At 43.4% G+C, this 25,124-nt stretch overlaps 1 protein-coding gene across 14 annotated transcripts in view; it reads left to right on the plus strand.

Moving 5' to 3' along the window:
• Positions 1 to 21,874, plus strand: part of clasp2 (cytoplasmic linker associated protein 2) — a 570,512-nt gene extending 548,638 nt beyond the window's left edge. For all 14 annotated transcript variants that reach the window (XM_078540120.1, XM_078540106.1, XM_078540107.1 and 11 more), the window contains 3 exons: positions 7,513 to 7,719; positions 13,770 to 13,886; positions 20,191 to 21,874. In XM_078540120.1, the coding sequence (XP_078396246.1) occupies positions 7,513 to 7,719; positions 13,770 to 13,886; positions 20,191 to 20,277 (411 nt within the window). In that variant the 3' untranslated portion in view covers positions 20,278 to 21,874. The remainder of the gene's footprint in view (positions 1 to 7,512; positions 7,720 to 13,769; positions 13,887 to 20,190) is intronic.
• The last annotated feature ends 3,250 nt before the right edge of the window (positions 21,875 to 25,124 follow it).

Genomic DNA, 25,124 nt, shown 5'->3' on the forward strand with positions numbered 1-25,124 from the left:
GCAGCTGAAGATGGTTCGACCTAGGACACTACCCTGAGGAACTCCTGCAGTGATTTGGAACTGAGATGACTGACCTCCGACAACCATCTTCCTTTGTGTTAGGTATGACTCCAACCAATGGAGAGTTTTCCCCCTGATTCCCATTGACTCCAGTTTTGCTGGAGCTCCTTGGTGCCACACTCGGTCAAATGTGGCCTTGATGTCAGGGGTAGCCACTCTCACCTCATCTCAGGAGTTCAGCTCTTTTGTCCATGTTTGAACCAAGGCTGTAATGAGATTAGGAGCTGAGTGGCCTTGGCGGAACCCAAACTGGGCGTCAGTGAGTAGGTTATTGCTAAGCAAGTGTCACTTGATAGCAGTGTTGATGACCCCTTCCATTACTTTCCTGATGATCAAGAGTAGACTGATGGGGCGGTAATTTGCCAGGTTGGATTTGTCCTGCTTTTTGTGTACAGGACATACCTGGGCAATTTTCCACATAGCCGGCTAGATGCCAGTGTTGTAGCTGTGCTGGAACAGCTTGGCTAGGTGTACGGCAAGTTCTGGAGCAGAAGTCTTCAGTACAATTGCCGGAATATCATCAAGGCCCATTGCCTTTGCAGTATCCAGTGCTTTCATCCATTTCTTGATATCACCTGGAGTGAATTGAATTAGCTGAAAACTGGCACCTGTGATGCTGGGACCTCCGAAGGAGGCTGAGACGGATCATCCACTCGGCACTTCTGGCTGAAGATTGTAGCAAATGCTTCAGCCGTATCTTTTGCACTGATGTGCTGGGCTCCCCCATCACTGAGGATGGGGATATTTGTGGACCCTCCTACTCCAGTGAGTTGTTTAATTGTCCACCACCATTCACGACTGGATATGGCTGGCCTGCAGAGCTTGGATCTGATCATTTGGTTGTGGGATTGCTTAGCTCTGTCTATCACTTGCTGCTTATGCTGTTTGGCATGCAATTAATCTTGTGTTCACCAGGTTGACACCTCATTTTTAGGTATGCCTGGTGATGCTCCTGGCATGCCCTTCTGCACTCTTCGTTGAACTAGGGTTGATCCCCTGGCTTGATGGTAATGGTAGAGTGGAGGATATGCCGGGCCATGAAGTTACAGATTGTGTTTGAGTAGAATCCTGCTGATGGCCCACAGCGCCTCATGGATGCCCAGTCTTGAGCAGCTAGATCTGTTTGAAATCTATGCCATTTAGCATTGTGCCGTACAATACAATGGAGGGTATCCTCAAAGTGAAGTCTCCACAACAACTATGCAGTGGTCACTCTTACCGACACCGTCATGGATCCCAGGCTAGAGATGAGTGATGGCAGGAGCGGGGGTCATGGATAGGGCCATGGTGAAGAGCTGGCAGCAGCAAGGGCAGAGATGTTGCTTTCTGAAGGCCTCCCCCTTTTCCGATGCCTGGTCTCTCGATCAGGCACTGAGTGCCTCGAATGAGGCCCCTGTGGGAGCCCGCAAGCAACATTGGGGTTTGCTGGTCATGTTCCTCACATGGCGAATACCAGCAACTGGGGGGGATGAGGGCACTAATTGACAGTGGGGCGAATAGGCTGTCTACGAGCCTTCCCACCACAGACTTAATGAGGGTGGAGGTGGGAAGGAGGTGGGGTCTCCACCCATATCCCTCCCTCCTGGTTAAATGCCCCGATACCACCAAACTCGCCACAGGGGAAGATACAAGATTCCACCCAAGGACTCCAAGGGTTTAAATTATGAGGCAAAAATATACAATCCTCTAGTCCATCTGCATTGGTAGCCCCTGCCAATGGGAAAGGTTGAACAGGTTCGACCTTTCCCATTGGCATTTAGAAAAACGAGAGATGATCTTACTGAAGCATATGAGATCCTGAGGGGATTTAATAAGGCAGATACCGGGACGATATTACCACTTATGGGAGAGACTAGAACCAGGAGACACCGTTTAAGAATAAGAGGTCTACAATCTAAGAAGGAGAGGAGGAAAAAATTTTCATCTCAAAAAGGGTCGTTAGTATGTGGAATTCTCTTCTCCAAAAAGCAGTGGAGGCTGGCTCACTCAATTAATTCAAAGCAGAGTTGGAGTTTTGATAGACAAGGGAGTCGAAGGTTATGGGGAGAAGACAGCGAAGTGGAGTTGCGACCACAACCAGATCAGCCGTAATCTTATTGAATGGTGGAGCAGGCTCTGTTTAATGTTCAAAGACAGCAGTGCTTCTTGAGTGTCTTTCTCAGCATGAGTCTTTATTGAACTTATTAAAATAGCAGCTTACAGAGAGAGAGTGCCGCATGGCAGAGGTCACATGACTAGGGCAAGCCAAATAGGACATGTAGCACTATTGCATTTCAAAGCCAAGCACCCCCCCCCCTTTTCATAACAAATGAAAGATCCAAACATCCCCCTTTTCCTAACGAACAGAAAAGACAATTGCATGCACAATCCTGTGTAACTGAGAGTTACCCACTGTTCTCACGCATTAACAACTGTTTGTTCTATTCGCCAGTCTCTACGCTTGCATTGCATGCATAGCCTTTAAATCGTGCAGGTCTTTTAATGTTTCATGTTCGCGTTGTCATTGGCTGTTCATCTGGGTGATGTTCCTTGTCCAGTGAGTGTCCTTTCTGTGGCAATTGTTGTCGTGGTACCTGTTGTTGTTCCTTTTCCATTGTTGGGGACATGTGGACCTCTGAAAGTGGTGGTCGTTCTGTACTCTGTGCAGCTGGTAAGATCCCATCTTCCTGACCATCCCTGTGAAGGAACAGCTTCACTAGTTGTACATTTATGCCGCCGGTTGCGCTGGTACGTCATTCACTTCCACCATGTACAATCGAGGTGACAACTTCTGTACACATGTCCCAAGTTGCCACGTGGGCTGACTCCAGCTGCGAGTGTTGACGGTTTGTACCCCCTGACTAGCTTTCCAATGCGCAGCCCTGGCAGCAGTTTGGCAGTCTTGCCAAAATGAAATTTGGCTTTCTGCCATTTCACCTTGATATTTTTCACTCACACCTTTTACTACTTCTGATTTCAGTAGCTTTTTTGCTATTGGAAAAGTAGTTTGGATGCAACGTGACATTAGTCTTTGGACTAAACTATATTCCATGCCTTCAGTTGCTGTGTCTCTCCACACACGGATTGCCTTGTATATATCTGTGCTAGATTTGTTCATTTTCTTGATGATTCCTTGGGCGATTTTTACTGCTGCCTCAGCCTTTCTATTCGACTGGGGATAGTGCAGAGATTATTATGGTGTTGAATTTCCCAATCCTTTGTGAAGCAGAAGAGCCCTTCAATCATGAACTGAGGGCCTTTGTCACTTATCACAGTGTCTGAAATGCCATAACAACTGAAGTGTGCTTTCAGGCATTCTACTACTTTTCCTGTCATCGTTGAAGTCAGCTGGTCTAACTCCCAGTTGTCAGAATAGTCGTCTACAGTGACAAAATGGTCAGTTCCTGCTATAGTGAAGAAGTCTACTCCCAGCTTCATCCATGGTCTATCTGGGATGTCATGAGTCATCAACTGCTCTCTAGCTTGGTTTAGCTTGATTCTCATTACAAGCGCTGCACTGGCCTATATAGTTTTTAATTTCATTGTTCATTTTCGGCCAGTAAAGCATTTCCCTTCCCTTTCTCAGACTCAGATCAATTCCTTGATGGCTTACATGGATGTGCTTCAGCATCTTTCCTCTCATCTCCTTAGGGATGATTTTATTTCCTTTGTACAAGATGTCATCTTGGACTGTCAATTCATCTCAGTATGCCCAATGTGCTGTTGTGACCACAGGTATGTCCTTGATGCTCTCAGGCTATCCATTCATCACTACTACAGGTAGCACTTGGAGAGTTGCATCTTGTTGGGTAGTTCTCTTGATTTGAATAAGGCACTTGTCTGTCAGATACACTGTCTCTGTTGGATTGATGACTTCCAGATCATGTTGAGCTGCTGCTTCATGTTGAACCTGGAAGATTTCACATTCTGTTGTAGCATCCTCAACTTTCTTCATGGGGAGCACTGCTCTCGACAGCATGCCTGCGATGTACATCTGTTTCCCTTGCGTGTATGTCACATCCAGATAATATCTCTGTAAACGAAGTAACATTCTTTGCAGATGCTTTGGAGCAGATAGTAGCAGTTTGAGAAAAATGCTTTGAAGTGGCTTGTGGTCGGACTCCACTGTTACTTTGTCTCTCCCAAGCAGGTATTGATGAAAATGCTCACAAGCAAAAACAATAGCCAGGCACTCTTTCTCAATCTGAGCGTGGCATCATTCTGTTTGCGTTCATGCCATCTGTATCTCCTGAATGGAATCCAGAATGTCATTAGAAAGCTACTGCTTTCATCCACCTTCACCTGCCAGTAACCATCCTTTGCATCTAGGATAGTAAAGATCTTTGCCTTGGCAAGTTGTGGCAAAATTCCTTCAATGGTTGGCATGGGGTAGCGAGATCTCTTCAGGCTTTATTTAATTCTTTGGGTCTAAGCATAATGTCAGCTTTCCAGGTTGTTTCACTGCCACTATGCTGCTAATCCAGTCTGTACGAGTTGTCACTTTCTTAATAATTCCCTTCTTTCCTAGATGTTCTATCTTGTCTTTTAGGCACCTGGAACTCTTCTTGGTAGATGCTGAATTGGTCTTACACTCTCATCTACTTCTGGATTATATTCTCTGGGTAGACATCCCAACCCTGTATTTTGTAAACACATCTTTGTACCGCTCCAGGATCTGTTCGGCAGCCAATGGTTTTGTGTGCTGCGACACATTGTAAATCTCTGTTGGCACGTTCAGGGTTACCAGTCCAAGCTTTAGACTTACTTCAGCTGAGATGAGTGGCTGTTACATTCCATCTAGGATCTGTAATTCTAGATCTTCCTTCTTGTTATTGCATTGGGATTTCGGAATAATTTGCCCCCTCGGTATGAGTATCGTGCCATCATATAGCCTCAACCTTACTTTCGAGGACTTCATTTTCGGATCTCCATGTTGAGCCACTTCTCACAGGTCTGTGAAGGTCATGATGTTGCATAACGCACCAGTGTATCTCTGACACTTCTTATTTGCTTGATACCCTCCTGTGGTCATCATTGTAACAATCACAAACCATTAATCACCTATCGACTTGATGCAACCAACCTGTTGCATCATGTATAGTGCTTCACCAGATTCTTCTGCTGATATCTGTCCAGTGGCTATCTGTATAGGCTTGTTTTGCTTCTTTGTAGCCAAATACTTGTGTGTGAAATGATTCAGCTTCTTCCAGTGAAAACACTGCTTTCCCCATGCTGGGCAATCCTTCTTTTCTTTTGTATGATGTTGTCCGCAGTATTTGCATCCTGTCCTTTGTCTGCAATTGTTCTGCTCTTTTGACCTAGAATGTGTTTCAGCACAATGTATCTCCTGGTATGTTCTGACATACATGTGCTCTAGCTGACATTTTACAACTTCCTCGTTTCTAGACACACCTATTGCTTTTTTGAGCATAAGTTTCTCCTCTTGCAGTAAATTTGCTCTCATTAAGGAGTCTCGTAAGCCTAAGAGAATTCTACCTTTTATCGGATCATCTTTTAGCTGCGCAAATTCACTTGATTCTGCAAGCTGTGTTACTGCAGTCACATACTGTTCAGTGGGCTCGTTTGCACCTTGAGTTTTCGTGTTGAATACATAGCATTCATAAGAAACGTTCACTCGGAGTTCAAAATGTAGGTTCAGGTATTCAAAATCTCTGTTGTCTGTTTCCTTTGTCAGATAGATTGAGAGTGAAATACAATTTGTAGCAGTCACTTCCCAGCAGTGTTAAAAGTGTGGCTGTACTTATCAGCTCTGGCTTGTTAATTAAATCTGTTGTAATCTCATAATTTTGCCATTGTAAGTGGAAAAGCTGCCAGTTCTGCCACATACTACCTTTCCTTTCGAAAGGAGCTGGGAGGGGAAAGCTTACAGCCATGTTAACTCACCAAGTATTTTACTTGCAGCCTTCCATTTATATGTTTGCTTTACCTTTTTCAGCCCCTTTTAGCAGATTTGAACCTTTATGTATGCATTTCTGGGCTTTGGCTTCTCTGCAGCAGTTCCAGGGTTTTAAAACTCTATTTTAAATCCACTCCTGATACCATGTTCAAAGACAGCAGTACTTCTTAGTGTCTTTCTCAGTGTGAGTCTTTATTGAACTGATCTAAAATGGCAGCTTTCAGAGAGATTGCCTCATGATAGAGGTCTCATGATTATGGCAAGCCAGATGGGACATGTAGTACTGTTGCATTCCAAAATCCAAACAGGCTCAAAGGGCTGAATGGCCTATTCCTGTTCCTAAATCCAATGTTCCACTCCATCTGAATCCCCCACAGACAGTCTTCACATAAAGGACACACTCCTGCAGATCCTCCTTGGCTAAGTTCACGACAGTCTTGATCTGACTCTCTTAATAAAACCTGGTTAAGTGGTCTGATTGGCTTTGGCAAAACTGAAGCATAGTCATCGAATTGTCCAATTCACAATCTCTGCTCTAACCCTGTCTTCAGTTTTCTGCCCTTTTTAACTGTATTACACACACAGTAAATGGGCCACCTTTGTTCTTCCTATGTGTCAGCCAGCCACGTGGCTTTCCTATGTCAACTTCCTTCCTGTTGGTACTGCTTCCAGGTCAAGGGCCACCAGGTCACATGGACCAATATCCTCTTATGCAAGAAAATTACAGATGATCCCTTTACAATTGATGCAAGCTCTTAAAAGTCCTTTTCAAACATTCTTAGAACTAATTACAGATATCACAGACATTTTAAATAAATTACAGATTTTCCTTCATGTACTGCTTCTGGGTCAAAGGTCGTCGCAACAGTATATTGATACAAGGAACATAGTTTGAAGAAACAATATATTATGAAATGTGATATGATGTTTCTTCACTTATTTAATATAAAATTATACACTAACTAAGATTTGGCCTCTATGAATCTTCTTACTATTGTAGAGTAGTTTATCGGAGTCCATCAACCCAGCTGGGCATGCTACTCTGGTCTTTGTGTAATTGGGACACATCTAAATACAAAATAAGATAATTCTTTTAAGGAGCAGTGAATCTGTCCACTTAAACTAAGCAATGGAATGGTAGTATGAGACTTTAACATAATTACTGTAATCTCAGTTAAATTATCTAAAGAGGAATCAAATGGAGGCAGAGTGGAGAAAGGAGAATCTAGAGGCAAAATAAACAGTTATCACAGCAAGAGGCTGTCAGTTTAACAGTGGAATAATGCAAACTGCTCATTCATCAAGAGAACAGTGCCTGGCACAGGAAAAATCTGTACAAGCAAGGAGGCAGCATCCTGTCCATTAACAGTAATAGTAAATGAACAGGTGGGTGCTACTGTGAATCAGGGTCACTGATACTTTAATAACACTCAACATTCTTAAGACTTTGTACACAATGATTACTGATTTCCTCCCCCTTTTCTGTGCAGGTAAAAGCAATATCGTGCTTGCTGAAAAGAATCATGGAATTCTAACATCTATGTATTGTTCATTAGGTGGTAAGAGCTGCCGAAGAAGCTGCTACAGCCCTGGCTACGTCCATCAACCCTGAGCAGTGTATTAAAGTGCTTTGTCCTATTATCCAGACTGCAGAATGCCCCATCAACCTAGCAGCCATCAAAATGCAAACCAAGATCATAGAAAGAGTCCATAAAGAGACTCTGAACCAGTTGTTGCCTGAAATTATTCCTGGTCTGTTAATGGTATGTAGCTACCATTGAGCTGCAAATATAAATAGTTTATACAGTTTAACTTAAATCAGCATAAAGTCAATCAGTCATAGTTGTTAAGCTGAGTAGTGGATAAAAAAACTGACTTCAGATTGTTAGTGATGTAATCAGAACATTTAGATGACTATTTAACTGAGTGAATGTAAACTGGGATTTGGATAATTTGAGAAAACTGTTGCATATATGGTGCAATTTAATCCATCAGTATTGTCTCCATTATATATTAAAATTGATTGCTGATTTAATTTTCTGAAACACTTTGCTAACTCCCTCTTCATCCTCTTCTATCATCCTCCCCTCTTCTTTTCCCCTCTTCCTCTCCTTTCCTCTTACCCACCTGCCATCTTTCCCCTGTTCCCTTCTCCTCTCCCTTTTCCCCCTCTCCAACACCTTTTTCCACTTCCTGCACCTTGGTCTCAATATACTCCCACCCTCTAAACCAGCCTGAATTGAAGACAGCACTTGGTTTTGACTACTTGTGCAATGCTATAGGGTAATGGTTCTCAAACAGTTTTGGTTGAGGAACTCCTTTTCAAATAACTGAGTAATCATGGCCTCCCAATCTAAATTATAATACTATTATAATGCTCATAATATGAAAATGCTGCATGTAAAGAGTATTTTAATAATGTTTTTAAGAAAACTGGTAATTACTCAGACTAACAATTTGAGGATCATTTCACTGATTGAGATAGTGATCAGACAGACCAGACAAACCAGAAACAAAGTGTAACTCCAGTAACATTCTAGAACATGCCAAGTGGTCTGTTTTTTGTGTGGTCAAAGATTGAGTATGTTTGCCGTTACCAGGCAATCAGTTCACAGATCACATCCAATACAAATAGCTATTGACCAAATCAGCATTGACAACAATCTTACCATAGGTGGGTGTTTAACTGCTCAAAGCAAGTTACTATTTTGATTTGAAAAGCTTCCTCTAAACATATGATTTCCCTTCCCTCCAAGTGTTTCCTTTTCTATGACTACAAGAATCAAAGCAAGAGATGAATATAAACTGAAAATACTGGAAATTGTCAGCAGGCCAGGCAACACTTGCTCATTACGTGGACTTGATTTTTAATCCCTGCTGAGACATGGTTCGGAGGTGGGAGGTAAAAATAGCCCCGCCAGCTGGCATGCTAGTCCCCCAGCTCCATCCCGGGCCATTTTCATGGAGGCAAAAAGGTAGTGGGTGACGGGGAGAGGCATGGCTGCCCACCTGCACCCAGCAGGTAGCCAACACGGCTGGTTAGGAGCCACTTAACACCAGAAGGCGGCTGACAGGGATTCACAGACAGCCTGGGCCAGTTTAGATGCCTGGAGGCTCCCTCCCAGTGGCAGACCTGGGACCAACACTCCAGGCAGGCATAGAGGCCTTCCCTGTGCTGCAGCAGCCACAGGCCACCCTGTAGAGAGGTTCTCTGTCTCCCACCCCTCCCCCAGCCCTTAATGTGCGCAGACATACATACATACTATATATTCGCACATGCACACGCACACACCCTCCCCGACCAATTTCAATTTAAACTTTAAAAAAGTTGGATGGAGGCCACCTCCATGTTGGGGCGCTCTCTCTCTTCCTTACATTACAGCGTGTTGCTCCTTTCAAACCGGAAGGCTTCTGGCCCTTCTAGCTTTAAGAGCTCTCCACCATCCTAAATTGAACAGTATGTCCATCCTTTGGCCATTAATTAACCACCCAATGGAAAGTCACAATGAGTGACTGCTTCCTGCATAGTGCTGGTTTCTGACCCACATTTCAGCCAGTTGGCCGCGGGGAAAATAGCAGGGAGCTGTGTCAGGACTGCTCGCCATGCATTCTTGCCATCGGGAAGGTTTCCCAAAGGCAGACCAGAATATAGATAGACTACTTACTGAATGGAGGTGGGCAGCCAATTTAAATAATTAAGGCCCTAATTAGGAGCAATGTAGAGGGGCCCACCGGAAAAATGCTCCATGGAGACAGCTTCATGGCAGCAGCCTGGAGGGGGCCGCCAGAAGCAAAACTTGCGGTCCAAATGCTGCCACCAGAGGGGCTTCCTTCCACTCTGAGGGGCCTGCCTGCTTGACTCCCTGAATTTATTGTTTAAATTTTATATCTTCAAAGTTATCTCCATTTTGAGGCAGCCTTGAGGTCGCCTATCTGCCTCAGTAGTGCCCGCCTCTCCCAATGAGAACAGAAGCAACTAGCTAGGAGTTCACCCCTGGGAAAGTAGCTCTCCAGGTCTGGCTCCTGGCAAGTGCAGGCTCTTTACCCCCATTTGGTGCCAAAGTTCGGGTCCTGAGGCCTCATGGGAAAATCCTGCCTATTAATTCTGTTTCTCACGCCACAGATGCTGCCTGACCTGCTGAGTATTTCCAGAGTTTTCTGTTTATATTTCAAATGTCCAGCATCGGAGTATTTTCCCTTTAGTAGCAGTGGTGAACTGTTGTTTTTCAGTGGAGGGAAGTATACAGTGGTGTTGCCCCCCACCCTGCCAGAGTCGGTATTAGGACCGCGATCATTGGTAAGATTTTAGAGTCCACTATTAAGGATGAGATTTCAGAATACTTTGAAGTGCATGATAAAATAGGGCAAAGTCAGCATGGTTTCATCAAGAGGAGGTCATGCCTGACAAATCTGTTAGAATTCTTTGAGGAGGTAACGAGTAGGTTAGACAAAGGAGAGCCAATGGATGTTATCTACTTGGACTTCCAGAAGGCCTTTGACAAGGTGCCGCACAGGAGGCTGCTCAGTAAGATAAGAGCCCATGGTGTTAGAGGCAAGGTATTAGCACGGATAGAAGATTGGCTGTCTGGCAGGAGGCAGAGAGTGGGGATAAGGGGGTCCTTCTCAGGATGGCGGCCGGTGACTAGTGGAGTTCCGCAAGGGTCAGTGTTGAGACCACAACTTTTCACTTTATACATTCATGATCTAGATGAAGGAACTGAGGGCATCCTGGCTAAGTTTGCAGATGATACAAAGATAGGTGGAGGGACAGGTAGTATTGAGGAGGCAGGGAGGCTGCAGAAGGATTTGAATAGGTTAGGAGAATGGGCAAAGACGTGGCAGTTGGAATACAACGTGGGGAAGTGTGAGGTCATGCACTTTGGTAGGAAGAATAGAGGCATAGACTATTTTCTAAATGGGGAGAGAATTCAGAAATCTGGAGTGCAAAGGGACTTGGGAGTCCTAGTCCAGGATTCTCTTAAGGTTAACTTGCAGGTTGAGTCGGTAGTTAGGAAGGCAAATGCAATGTTGGCATTTATTTCAAGAGGACTAGAATATAAAAGCAGGGATGTGCTGCTGAGGCTTTATAAGGCTCTGGTCAGACCACATTTAGAATATTTTGAGCAATTTTGGGCCCCGTATCTCAGGAAGGATGTTCTGGCCCTGGCGATGGTCCAGAGGAGGTTCACGAGAACGATCCCAGGAATGAAAGACTTAACATATGAGGAACGTTTGAGGACTCTGGGTCTATAGTCGATGGAGTTTAGAAGGATGAGGGGGGATCTGATTGAAACTTACAGAATAATGAAAGGCCTGGATAGAGTGGACGTGGGAAAGATGTTTCCATTAGTAGGAGAGACTAGGACCTGAGGGCACAGCCTCAGAGTAAAGGGAAGACCTTTTAGAACAGAGATGAGGAGAAACTTCTTTAGCCAGAGAGTGGTGAATCTATGGAATTCATTGCCACAGAAGGCTGTGGAGGCCAGATCATTGAGTGTATTTAAGACCGAGATAGATAGGTTCTTGATTGGTAAGGGGATCAAAGGTTACAGGGAGAAGGCGGGAGAATGGGGTTGAGAAACTTATCAGCCGTGATTGAATGGCGGAGCAAGCTCGATGGGCCGAATGGCCTAATTTCTGCTCCTATGTCTCATGGTCTTATTGTTCTTTTAACATATAACTATGACCTGGACTTAAGTATAACAGGTGTAATTTCAAAGTTCTCAGTTAACATAAAACACTGAAATATGGTAAACAGTGATCTGACCTCAGGACAACAGACAAACTGCTAAAATGGACTTATGCCAAATGAAATTTAATGTAGGGAAGTGAGAAGTCATATATTTTGGTCAGAAGAATGAGAGGCTGAAGAAGCAACATGATTGAATTTTAAAGCGGCTGCAGGAACAAAGAGACCTGGGGCAAAAACCAGAAAGCATTGAAAAAACTCAGCAGGCCTAAAAGCAACTGTGTGGAGAGAGAGAGAATCAGAGTTACCGTTTAGAGTCCAATATGACTCTTCTTTGAAACCTGCTAGATTCTTGTTTTTATTTCAGATCTCCAGCATCCGCAGTATTTTGTTTTAATTTTCGAGAGACCTGGGGTTCAGAACAAGTTAAGAAGGCTGTTTAAAGAATATGTATGGGGTCCTGAGCTTTATAAATGAAGCAAGTTAGGATAATCTGGAAAGGGTGGTGGAATTGATTTAATAGTAACTTTAAAAGGGAATTGGATACATACTGAAAAGGAAAGATTTTCTGGGCTCTGTGGAAAGAGAAGGTTAATGGGACTAATTGGGTAACTCTTTCAGAGCCAGCAGGGTCATATGGGCTGGTCATGTCTCTTTCTGTGTCGCCTGTTTAAATAGAAAACAGTCTCCAGAAGCTTGATCAAGTCTCCTCTGAACTGAAACACACACCCATATATGTGCTGTGATGCAGTAGCAGTACTTACAGTTGCTACTTAACAGAGGTATAATTTACAGGAAGCCATATGGAATTTGCTGCATCTTTTCCCTCGTTGTCAGACCACATCTGCTTTGAAACAGTGCCCATCATAACTCCACTGAAAACAGTTGCATTTTTGGTTCAGCCAATATTGTTAACAAATTTCATTTGTAAGCTGAGGAACTTTGACTGTTACCAACAGTTGAATCCATTTTGGGACTGATGGGCATGAATCTACAAATCATTGTAGATTCATCAGTCACAATTAACGTGCTCCAAAGGAAAATTCATTTCAGTATGAATTAGAACCAAACTTCAGTTTTCTGGCTAATCTACAAACCATAATACCTTTCCTGGGCTTCCAGACAACTAGGCTGTACTATCCCTTTTAACAGGGGTTCTGACATTTTTTTAGCTGGCCCCTTTGCTAGCTTCATGTACCATGTAAGCCCCGGTCTTTCTAATAAAGACTAGAGAAACTTTCGACTTTGATAGGGGTTAAAATGTGTGGTATCGGATCACCTAAAAAAGGTTAAATTATCCTGGCAAGTTGCATAAGCTTGTTTTGTATTCCCTTGCATGTAGGAAGTTGAGGGCTTGACCTAATCGAGGAATTTAAAATGATAAAGGGATTTGCTAGAGGAGATACTGAAAAACTATACCTTTTGATGGGGTAATCCAGAACCAAAAGGCATAATGTTAACATTAGAGATTATGAAGGAGTGAAAAGGTGTTTTTTTTTCTCAAAGGGTAGTGGAAATTTGACACTTTCTCCCCCAAAAGGCAGTAGATACTGGGTCAACTGAAAATTCCGAGAGTGAGATTGATAGTTTTATATTGGGTGAGTTTTTGTTGGATGAAGGCATCAAGGGATATGAAACAAAGGCGAGTAAATTAAGTTGAGGTAGAGATTAGCCATGATATAATTGAATGACAGAACAGGCTCGAGAAACCGAATGGCCTCCTCCTGTTCTTTGAAAACAGCAACAAGAATCGCCCTTCACTGTATTTCGTGGATGTGTTTCAGCCAGTCCTGGGTGTGATTGTCACCATTTTTTAAATGTACACAACTGATGCTTGTTCAGAGCCAACATTGCCCTTTTGCCTCTCTGCTGACTTCATCGCATGATACTTATGAACAGATAATGGTGTTGGGAAAGCTCTCAGTTTAGAAACATCTGCATTTCGACCTTTGGTAGGCCATTTTTATTTCTAAAACACATATACCCTGATTATCTGCAGACATACAAAAGATATAATGCTGATATTTCCCTAGAGATTACAAATCATCCAAGAAGGTTAATGTAACGTTTCACAGTTGCAGTAGAATACAACAATCTGCTTAACTCAACCATAATTTTTTTCAGGGTTATGACAATACAGAGAGCAGTGTTCGCAAAGCAAGTGTATTTTGCCTTGTAGCCATCTATTCTGTTATTGGTGAAGATCTTAAACCCCATCTTGGTCAACTCACTGGCAGTAAGGTAAATTAAATGTATTTTTTTAAATGTACTTTGTGTCTAGTATTTATGGGTTTGACTTGTTGTTACTATAGTTTTCAATTTTTTGTACTCAATGATATAGCTGCACATGCATCAGCAAATCCAGCCAAGAAGCTCACTATAGTTTATATAATTTTCTTTAAAATTATGTGGTAGCCTTTCAGACTAATAATTATGTTTTAAAGGAGAGGTCTCAAAATTCAAATTTGTTTAACCACAACAATCTTAGAATTGTGAAGCAAATTTTATGGGGCAGCTGTTGAAGCAGCTGATATTGATAAGATCAAGAAATAATTAGACTCATTTTTGAATCGAGAAGGGATACGGTCAGGCAGAGTAGGTGAATGGAACTTTTCTTACATGCTTGCTGTGTTTAAGAGCCTATTTCTAATTGTGACAGAGCTGTCATCAACTGGGTAAAATTACTTGAGCAGAATCCTCACAAGCATTCTACACATTCTGAATATCTCCAAGAGTTATGTGACTGTCTCACATAAGGCCCTTTTTCTTCTTCCCAAAAACAGTGTCTTGAATTTGCTCTCCCAGTAGCAAAGGTCTTCAATTTTTTCACTGTAGCGTCAGTTAATTCTAACTTTCGAAGCTTCAGTGTTGAAAAAATATGGCAAGTAAGATCAAGTAAAACAAGATTTCTTCATAAATACATAAAGAGAAAGAGGATAACTCAAGGACGAGAAGGGCCTATTAAGGATCATAAGGGTAACCCGTGTGTGGAGGCAGAGAGTAGGTTTGGTTCTTAGCAGAAAATTTGTGTCTGTTTCACACAAGAGAGGGACAGTAAAGACATTGCAATCAGAGGAGGCGTGTGAAATTTTAGATGAAATTGACATAGTGAGAGAGGGAGTATTAAGGGGTTTAATATCCTTGAAAGTGGATAAATCCCCAGGCCCAGATGAAATGTATCCTGGGCTGCTAAGGAAAGAAAGAGAAGAAATAGCAGAGGTTCTGCTTATTATTCTCCAGTCCTCTCTGGCTACAGGCATGGTGCCAGAGGACTGGAGGACAGTCAATGCTGTATCATTATTTAAAAATGAGGAAAGCAGCAGACCAAGTCATTACGGGCCATTCAACCTAACCTCAGTAGCAGGAAATTTTTTGGAAGAAATTCTGAGGGACAGGAAAAATCTTCATTAAAGAAGAATAGGCCATAACTTCCCGGGAGTGGCAATCATGGTCAGATTGCCACTCTGTTCCTTTTTACTTACCCAGGTCGGGAGCTGCATATTTCTCGCCCGCTCTTCCATCCCAGGCCTGGTGAGAAATGTGCAGCGTAGCTGGTTCCCAAGGCATTTCCAGTGCAGGGCAGCAGCATTGGGGAAGTGAAGCCACGCCCGCTTTGTACGGCAATAGCTGCTGTAAACCAGGCAAGTTTAAAGGTCCCTTTTTTTAAATGCACTTTGAGAAGCCAGGGAGATGGTAAGTGTATAAGTTAAGTGCGTAGGATGGTTGGGGTGGGTTGGAGGGAGGTTGGGTGGTCAGTCAGGGGGGTAGTCGGGGTGTGTGAGGAGTATGGGGGTGGGCAGGGGGATGATGAGGGGGGCTCGCAGGGATAGTATGGTGTTGGGGGCAGGGATGGTATGGCGTTGGAGCTAGTGTGGTTGTTGGGGCGGTCAAGAGGGTAGTCGGGGGTTTGTAGCTGCAGTCATGGGGGGCTGGGAGGGTAGTTGGGGCTGGGAGGGTAATCGTAAGTTGGGAGGGTAGTTGGGCTTGGGGGCTAGTCCAGAAGGGTGGGAGGATGGGTTGTCGGGAGGGTCATCGGGGTGTGGGTGGGTAGTTGGGGTGGGAGGCTAGTGGGGGTTGTTGGGTGGTTGGGGGGGTTAGTCAGGGGTGGTGGGGGTGGGGGGTGGTCAGGACGGTAGTCAGAGGGTACAGTGGGGATCGAGGGGGGTGTCAGTACTATAGTTACCCATGAGTTAGAAGCGGCTTTAATTCTTCAAATTTTTCCTGGGTAACTATTCCACTAAGAGAGGCGGAATCATCCAAAGTCTCCAATTTAAATCAGAGTATCAGATGGTTCCCAGTACAGGTAAACTGCCATCGGAGGTTTAAAATTCCCAGACAATTCGTATGCAGCCCTTGTGTGTAGACTTTGGGGGAGTTCCCCAGTGCATGTTCTGGGGCACCTCCAGGATAGGACTCCCTGAAGATCGGAAGTTTCTGGGCCAATTAATCAATGACAGCACAGAGTTGGTAAGGGAAGGTTGTGTCTGATTAACATGATAGAAATATTTGAGGTGATACAGAGGTCTACGAGAGTCCTACATTTGATGTAGTCTATATGGATTTTAGCAAGGCATTTGATAAGGTCTCACATGACAAACTGGTCACAAAAACAAAAACCCATGAGATTCAAGGCAATGTAGCAAGTTGGATCCAAAATTGGCTCAGAAGCAGGAAGCAAGGAGTGTTTTTGTCACTGGAAGCCTATTTTTAGTGCAGTTCCATTGGACTCAGTGCTGAATCCCTGTTTCTGGTACAGTAAGTCCTCATTTTAGGTTGTGTTTGCATTCCTGGACTTGAAGTGAAGCAACTTCATTTGAATAAAAACAAAAAACTACTGCGGATGCTGGAAATCCAAAACAAAAACAGAATTACCTGGAAAAACTCAGCAGGTCTGGCAGCATCGGTGGAGAAGAAAAGAGTTGACGTTTCGGGTCCGCACAACCCTTCAACAGAACTGAAGTATAGTTAGGAGAGGGGTGAAATATAAGCCGGTTTAAGGTGGGGGTCGGGGGGAGAGAAGTTGAGGGTGGGGTGGTTGTAGGGACAAGCAAGCAGTGATAGGAGCAGATAATCAAAAGATGTAACAGACAGAAGGATCAAAGAGGTGTTGAAGATGGTGATATTATCTAAGAAAAATGCTAATTAAGAATGGATGGCAGGACACTCAAGGTACAGCTCTAGTGGGGGTGGGGTGGAAAGATTGACAAGGCATTAGTTGTAGATTTAAAAATAATGGAAATAGGTGGGAAAAGAAAAATCTATATAAATTATTGGAAAAAAAACAAAAGGGAGGGGGAGGAAACGGGCTGGGGATGGGGGGAGGGGGAGTTTAAGATCTAAAGTTGTTGAATTCAATATTCAGCCCGGAATGCTGTAAAGTGCCTAGTCGGAAGATGAGGTGCTGTTCCTTCAGTTTGCGTTGGGCTTCACTGGAACAATGCAGCAAGCCAAGGACAGACATGTGGGCAAGAGAGCAGGGTGGAGTGTTAAAATGGCAAGCGACAGGGAGGTTTGGGTCTTTCTTGCGGACAGACTGCAGGTGTTCTGCAAAGCGGACGCCCAGCTTACGTTTGGTCTCTCCAATGTAGAGGAGACCGCATTGGGAGCAACGAATGCAGTAGATTAAGTTAGGGGAAATGCAAGCTTCACTTGAAAGGAGTGTTTGGGCCCTTGGACGGTGAGGAGAGAGGAAGTGAAGGGGCAGGTGTTGCATCTTCTGCGTGGGCATGGGGAGGTGCCATAGGTGGGGGTTGAGGAGTAGGGGGTGATGGAGGAGTGGACCAGGATGTCCCGGAGGGAACGATCCCTATGGAATGCCGCCAGGGGGGGTGAAGGGAAGATGTGTTTGGTGGTGGCATCATGCTGGAGTTGGCGGAAATGGCGGAGGATGATCCTTTGAATGTGGAGGCTGGTGGGGTGATAAGTGAGGACAAGGGGGACCCTATCATGTTTCTGGGAGGGAAGAGAAGTCGTGAGGGTGGATGCGCGGGAGATGGGCCGGACACGGTTGAGGGCCCTGTCAACGACCGTGGGTGGAAAACCTCGGTTAAGGAAGAAGGAGGACATGTCAGAGGAACTGTTTTTGAAGGTAGCGTCATCAGAACAGATGCGACGGAGGCGAAGGAACTGAGAGAATGGGATGGAGTCCTTACAGGAAGCGGGGTGTGAGGAGCTGTAGTCGAGGTAGCTGTGGGAGTCGGTAGGCTTGTAATGGATATTGGTGGACAGTCTATCATCAGAAATTGAGACAGAGAGGTCAAGGAAGGGAAGAGAAGTGTCAGAGACGGACCATGTGAAAATGATGGAGGGGTGGAGATTGGAAGCAAAATTAATAAATTTTTCCAGGTCCCGACGAGAGCATGAAGCAGCACCGAAGTAATCATCGATGTACTGGAGAAAGAGTTGTGGGAGGGGGCCGGAGTAGGACTGGAACAAGGAATGTTCCACATACCCCATAAAGAGACAGGCATAGCTGGGGCCCATGCGGGTACCCATAGCCACACCTTTTATTTGGAGGAAGTGAGAGGAGTTAAAGGAGAAATTGTTCAGTGTGAGAACAAGTTCAGCCAGACGGAGGAGAGTAGTGGTGGATGGGGATTGTTGGGGCCTCTGTTCAAGGAAGAAGCTAAGGGCCCTCAGACCATCCTGGTGGGGGATGGAGTTGTAGAGGGATTGGACATCCATGGTGAAGAGGAAGCGGTTGGGGCCAGGGAACTGGAAATTGTTGATGTGACGTAAGGTGTCAGAGGAATCACGGATGTAGGTGGGAAGGGACTGGACAAGGGGAGAGAGAAGGGAGTCAAGATAACGAGAAATGAGTTCCGTGGGGCAGGAACAGGCTGACACGATTGATCTGCCAGGACAGTTCCGTTTGTGGAGTTTGGGTAGGAGGTAGAAGCGGGCCGTCCGAGGTCGGGCAACTATCAGGTTGGAAGCTGTGGGAGGAGGATCTCCAGAGGAGATGAGGTCAGTGACAGTCCTGGAAACAATGGCTTGATGTTCCGTGGTGGGGTCATGGTCCAGGGAGAGGTAGGAGGAAGAGTCTGCGAGTTGACGCTCAGCCTCCGCGAGGTAGAGGTCAGTGCGCCAGACAACAACAGCACCACCCTTGTCAGCGGGTTTGATGACAATGTTGGGGTTGGACCTGAGAGAACGGAGTGCAGTAAGTTCAGAGAGAGACAGATCATTCATTTGAATCATGAGTTCCCATAGGAATCGATGCTAAAGCTGGAATTAGGCTTCCATCCGGAAAAAAATCATATACAAGTTGAAACACTGTACCATACATGTGCAGCACTGTGCATTCCCAGCTGAAATAACTTGCAAAATAAAATACATCGCTAAATATAAAATAAATCCTGTATGAATTCAAATTAGATAACTCTCACCAGCCTCTAGACATTTTAAAACATCCAATTTCACTGCTAGGCTGGTGGCTATTCTTGCTTTCTTGCAGCAGCAGGCACACTACCAGCACTTACTGGGAAACATCCTCTCAGCATCTATTCTGTCAATCACCTCTCATTCTTCTAAACTCCAATGAGTATAGGCCTAACTGTGCAATCTTTCCTTGTAAGACAAGCCCTTCATCCTAGGAATCAACCAGCCTTGCCAACATTACCCACAAAAAAATTAGAAAATTAGTCTATTGATTTTAAAGTAGGTTAAAATTGATATTTTAGAATTTCAAAATGACCCAAAAACCCTTTAAATAACATCAGGTGTATGATGAAGCCTGTGAATCACAGTGCACTTATTATCAGTGGATAGTTGACAGTTCAATAGAGGTATGTTTTCTCTATGATAAAAATTGAAGCCTGTATCTTTTGTCTGTCTTTGTTAAATAGTGTTGCTATTGGTGTCTACCAACACTATTCTTGTGTAATATACAGCAGGGACTACTGTGTCTTCATAATAATTTACCTTTTTGTTGACCTTATAGTACTTTAAATCCACTTGATAATCTCATGTCTCACAAGAGCATACAGGATATGGTAATTAACAGGCCACATTTGATGCCAGTTATGCAGATTAGAATGCAATCTTTGTTAGAAATTAGTATAATGTTAACATTGTAATACTTTGACCAGTTAATTTATAGCCTTGCGTGTCACTCAAACAAGATAACTATTAATACTGTGCCATCAGAAGTATTTGTAATTTGTGTATTAGATGAAATGTTTAATATCTGTTGAAACAGGAGTGCCCTGCTGAAATAATTTGAATGTTCTTGTTCTGAACAGTCTCTATCCTTCTTTTGTGAATTTCTTTTCTTATATTTATTCCCTATCTAACAACATTTGGAACAAAAATTGCATAATATGAAATATTTATGCACACTTAAAAGCCTCAATCTCCATATTCCTGCTGTTGATTGTGATACTAGGACCTATTCATCAAATTGTTTGTGTTTGCAGTTATGGCCTCATGTTCTTTTCCCTGAATTCATGATTTTTGCTGTTAGGTTGTGTACAGTGTTTGCAGCCCTGTTTAAATCCAGTATATTGAAAAAGTAACACATTCCTTAATTTGTTTTGTGTTTCAGATGAAATTGTTAAACTTGTACATTAAACGTGCACAAACTGGCTCCAGCACAAGTGGCTCAGCGTCAGACCTCACTGGTCAAAGCTAGAGATAGCAGCTATTTTAAAATGGGTCTTCTGAGAACAGGACAACAACCAGTTTTTCAAGATTAGACTCTTCTTTGGAACTTGATTCATCACAGCTGTATACAACAAATGGCTTCCCTCAGCCTGCATGTGACTGTTGCACCAGAATTTATTCCAGATCAGAGGAAACAGTATTAGTCAATCCAGATAAAACTCAAATCAGTTCTTACTCAGACTCCTCTGTGTTTCTTCTAATTAATGTTTACCAGTGTTACAGTTATATAAATAAAATGCTAATTATGATTAAAAAGGAATGCTTTAAGCTTCAGAAAAGTTTTTTGCTTCTATCCAGCGGTATTACAATTTCCTTTTATTTCATAATTTACTTCTGGTTAGATTTCACAAATCATTGGTAAAGGATAAGCCTCCAGTAAGTCAGACTAGAACCAGATTGAAGCAGTAGCAAACTGCCTTGTTTTGGGTGCATGCTGCCATAACAAAACTTTAGGGATTGTAACTTAATGTTGTGCAAGGCCTGCGGCTGGAATTGTCTGGTTTTGCCAGTGTCACTTGTCTATTCACCAATTTAATCTGTTCTTCCCTCAATAAAAGTAAAGCAAACTAAACGGAAGAAAGCTAGAAGAGCTGAACATTTTTGAGCAGCAGCGAGTCATCTCTGTGTCCTATTTCTTAGTAGTAGGTTTAAGTGGATGGGAACAGGTTGCATGAGACTTGTATCATAACCAAATGGACACGTGCCATCACCCCTTCTTCAAGCAGGGTGCATCGGAGTGGAGTGCTCTTCACAAGCACACTCAGTATGTAACTTGTTTATATTTAGTATATGTTTCTAAACTTCTAGTAAAATGCATACGTTCATCAGGTAGAAAAGCCTTTGTGGCAAGTTTTGACTCAGCAGTAACCTTAAATAAGTAGACAACAATTGTGGTGATGATGCGACTGACCTATTTGTCTGTGATGGCTTTGTTTAAATGTTCCAGGAAGCTTAACATCAATAGCTACTATTTGTGCACAGTACAATGTGAAGGTCATAAGATATTGACAGTGTCCATTTGGGAAAGCAAATAAGATGGATCACTATGGAGATGTCAGCACGTTGCATTAGTGTTCTCTCTACCTCTTTTACAGACAGGTATTCTTACAACCTACTGACATAACTTACACTTTTTTTTAAAAGTCTACTACTTTTACCTGGTTGCATAATGACTAACATTTAATGACATGTCCTAAATCGATACTGGAAATAGTTTTGTTGCCAGTTGTTCTGTGATGGTGATGCTCATGGGGCTGGATATGTGAAGTCCAAAACTAAAGTGAATGCATCTGGTAAAATTGAATCTCACTGGGAAAGCAAAACATGATCAGACTGTTGTTTTGCTGCTTTTAGGGAGTCCCCCTTTTTTGTTTAATGAGAAATTTGTAGAAATGTATTTAAAGATTTTAAGCGAGCCTTCTATCTGTTACTGGCTTTTTTAGCACCTGCATCAAGGATATAGTGTCACGTGAATGTTTATTTGGTTTACACTGTATTATTTGATGTATTTATAATTATGTGCTTACAAATGTGCATACACTGGCAATAAACTGTATATAACATTATTAACTTGTTCTTGAGTCACTGAAGTTGATTCTTTTGTCATCATTTTTGTGAAGTTTTGAAAAAGACTACAACCAAAGTTAAACAGAGAAATCCTAAGTGGCCTAGTGAAAGGTGATGCCAATAAGGTTCTGTTAACATGATGGAACACTTGCAGTTTGTGGTATACTATCATTGTTCAGTTCTTCTACTTGATGTCCTTTTAACGTCTTCAGCTGGTTCTTTGGTTCAGTTGACTGTACTTTTACTTTGGTGCAAGTCTGAATCATTTATACATACAGTCGTTTGGTAGTAAGGAGTTTGAATATATTCATTTTGCTTGCAGAGGACAGACCCCTGCGTATGAATGTTGGTTCTAGCAAGTGTAAATGAGCCATATTATGAGCTCAGCTGATTATCTTAAATTAGTTGTTAGTGTAGCTGTTAGCATGCTCAGGATTGTCAGCAAATGCTGCTCAATCGTGGAATCGCATCTAACAGTAAATCTTTCGTTAATAACCAAAGGAACATGTTGTTTGGCTCAGCCAGCCATTGGGACGTATGGCCTACGTACTTGGCATCGCGCTGGAACCTAAATTCATACACCACGTTCTCAATTCTGTGGTAGGCAGAATGGCTTTTTGGACTGACAGCAGTATCCAATTAGTGGAAAATACCACTTGCTTCACCACAGCATAGTAGTAGTGTGAAATGGCTTCTTAACCTGTTTTACCTAAAACACAATTGATTGAATCAAACATGTTCCTCCTCTGGCTGTTTGTAATAGGCAGAGTACAGACCACACTCAACCAGCCAGCACTTGCAAAACCCAAAATAAAACATCTAGGGGAACATTTTCCTCCCGTCGGGGGGATGTGCAGGAGCGGGCCCGAGCGGGTGGGTTTCTGATTGGCGCCCCCAATTGGGGACACGCCGCCATTTTACGTGGGTGGGCCAATTAAGGCCCACCCAGCGAGAAGTCGGCCAGGAACCTCTATGCACTCCCTGCGCAGGCGGGGGGGGGATTCCCTGAGCCAGGAATGGTGCAAAGTGCTGCCTCAGGGAGATCAGCTCTGGTTTGAAAATTTCAATAAAGAAGGGGAAAAACATTACTGACATGTCCACTCATGTGCCACTGTCATATGAGCTGAGACATGTCAATTTCTTTTATTCTAAACATTTTATAAAAATTTTAATACCCTCATGAAACCTCATCCCGCCCTTGGATGAGGTTTCATGTTTTTTCAAAAGCCCGCCTGGGCTCCCAGCCTGCCCGCAAACTTTAAGGTTGGGCAGGCAGGTCAATTAATCATGTTAATTACTTTATTAATAGCCTTAATAGGCCTTTGACTGTTCGGCAGAACGGAAAATCTAAATTTTCACGCATGCCCAACGTCACCCTGCATCATTTAACGCGTCGGCGAGCAGGCCCCATCCCCCACTCGCCAAACAGAAGATTCTGCCCATACTCTTAGATGTGATTCACGATTGTGCAGCACTTGCTGAACAATCCGGAGTGTGCGAATAGATAAGTGAATTTAAGATAATCAGTCAAGCTGAGGTGAGGTAAGAGTGACCGCCCATGATATCATGGCAGACTTGATTGAGTGTGGCACCAGGAACCCTAGCAAAACTGGGAATCAGGAGGAAAACATTCTGCTGGTTGGATTCATTCTTAGCACAAAGGAAGATGTTTTGTGTTTGTTGGAGGTCAATCATCTCAGTTCCCAAGACATCTTTGCAGGAGTTCTTCAGGGTAGTGTCCTAGGCCCAACCGTCTCCAGCTGCTTCATCATTGACCTTCCTTCCATCATAAGGTCATAAAGTGGGGATGTTTGCTGATGATCACACAACGTTCAGCACCATTCGCAACTCCTCAGATACAAAAACAGTCCATGTCCAAATGCAGCAAGACCTGGACAATATCCAGGCTTGGGCTGACAAGTAGCAAGTAACATTTGCACCACACAAGTGCCAGGCAATCTCCAACAAGAGAGAATCTAACCATCCCCCTTGAAATTCAATGGCATTAGCATTGCAGAATCCCCCACTATCAACATCCTAGGGGGTTACCATTAACCAGAAATTGAACTAGACTAGCCATATAAATACTCCAGCTACAAGAGCAGGTCAGAGGCTGGAAATCCTGTGTCACCACCTGACTCCCCAAAGCTTGTCCACCCTCTACAAGGCACAAGTCAGGAATGTGATGGAATACTCTCCACTTACATGGATGAGTACAGCTCCAACAACACTCAAGCTCGACGCCATCCAGGACAAAGCAACTCGCTCGATTGGCACCCCGTCCACAAACATTTACTCCCTCCATCACCGATGCACAGTGGCAGCAGTGTGTACCGTCTACAATATGCACTGCAGCAACTCACGAAGGCTCCTTAGACAGCACCTTCCAAACCCACGACTGCTACCATCTAGAAGGACAAGGGCAGCAGATACATGAGAACACCACCACCTGGAAGTTCCCTTCCAAGCCATTCATCGTCCTGACTTGGCTACTGTCACTGGATCAAAATCCTGAAACTCCCTCCCTAACAGCACTGTGGATGTACCTACACCATGTGGACTGCAGCGGTTCAGGAAGGCAGTTCACCACCACCTTCTCGAATGCAATTAGGGATGGGCAATAAACGCTGGCCTAGCCAGCAATATCACACCCCATGAATGAATTTTTAAAAACTTATGGCTCATTTACACTTGCTAGAAATGGCATACATTCATACACAGGGACCTATTCTCTGCAAACAAAAGGAATACGTTCAAGCTTTGCAACTTTTTTGAATTACCTAGAGGCATTGGGACCCTGTTGCCTTCTCCATGTCATCGCCTCACCCAACAGAGTCGACTTGCCAATCAATCAGCACTCTTTTCTACTGTAGTATAAATTGTTGTGATTGTTTGAAATTTGGCAGTCTTGCATTTGTCCTGATGAGTGCAAGACAAAAAGCTTTGACAACATGTCTCTCTCCTTTCAGCAACAGTTATACATACTTGAGTCTCATTTTTAGGTTATTTGTGAACATCTGCTTTTTAAGACTAGCTTCTTGGGAAAAAAATCGGGTATGACACCATTCTTGTCTAATCTGTAGAATTGAGCAGAAAAATGTTGAAAATTATCTTAATATTAATTGTTCAAGACCCTGCTGGGATTTAACCAGTAAGGTTCATCAATATGTTTTGTGTAACCTCTGGATAAGTAGAATTCACAGTGGACAAAAAAACTGTTTTGAAAAACTTACGGCAGTCTTATGTCGA

The sequence above is a fragment of the Cetorhinus maximus genome, chromosome 4, assembly GCF_964194155.1.
Source record: "Cetorhinus maximus chromosome 4, sCetMax3.hap1.1, whole genome shotgun sequence".
NCBI lineage: Eukaryota > Metazoa > Chordata > Chondrichthyes > Lamniformes > Cetorhinidae > Cetorhinus > Cetorhinus maximus.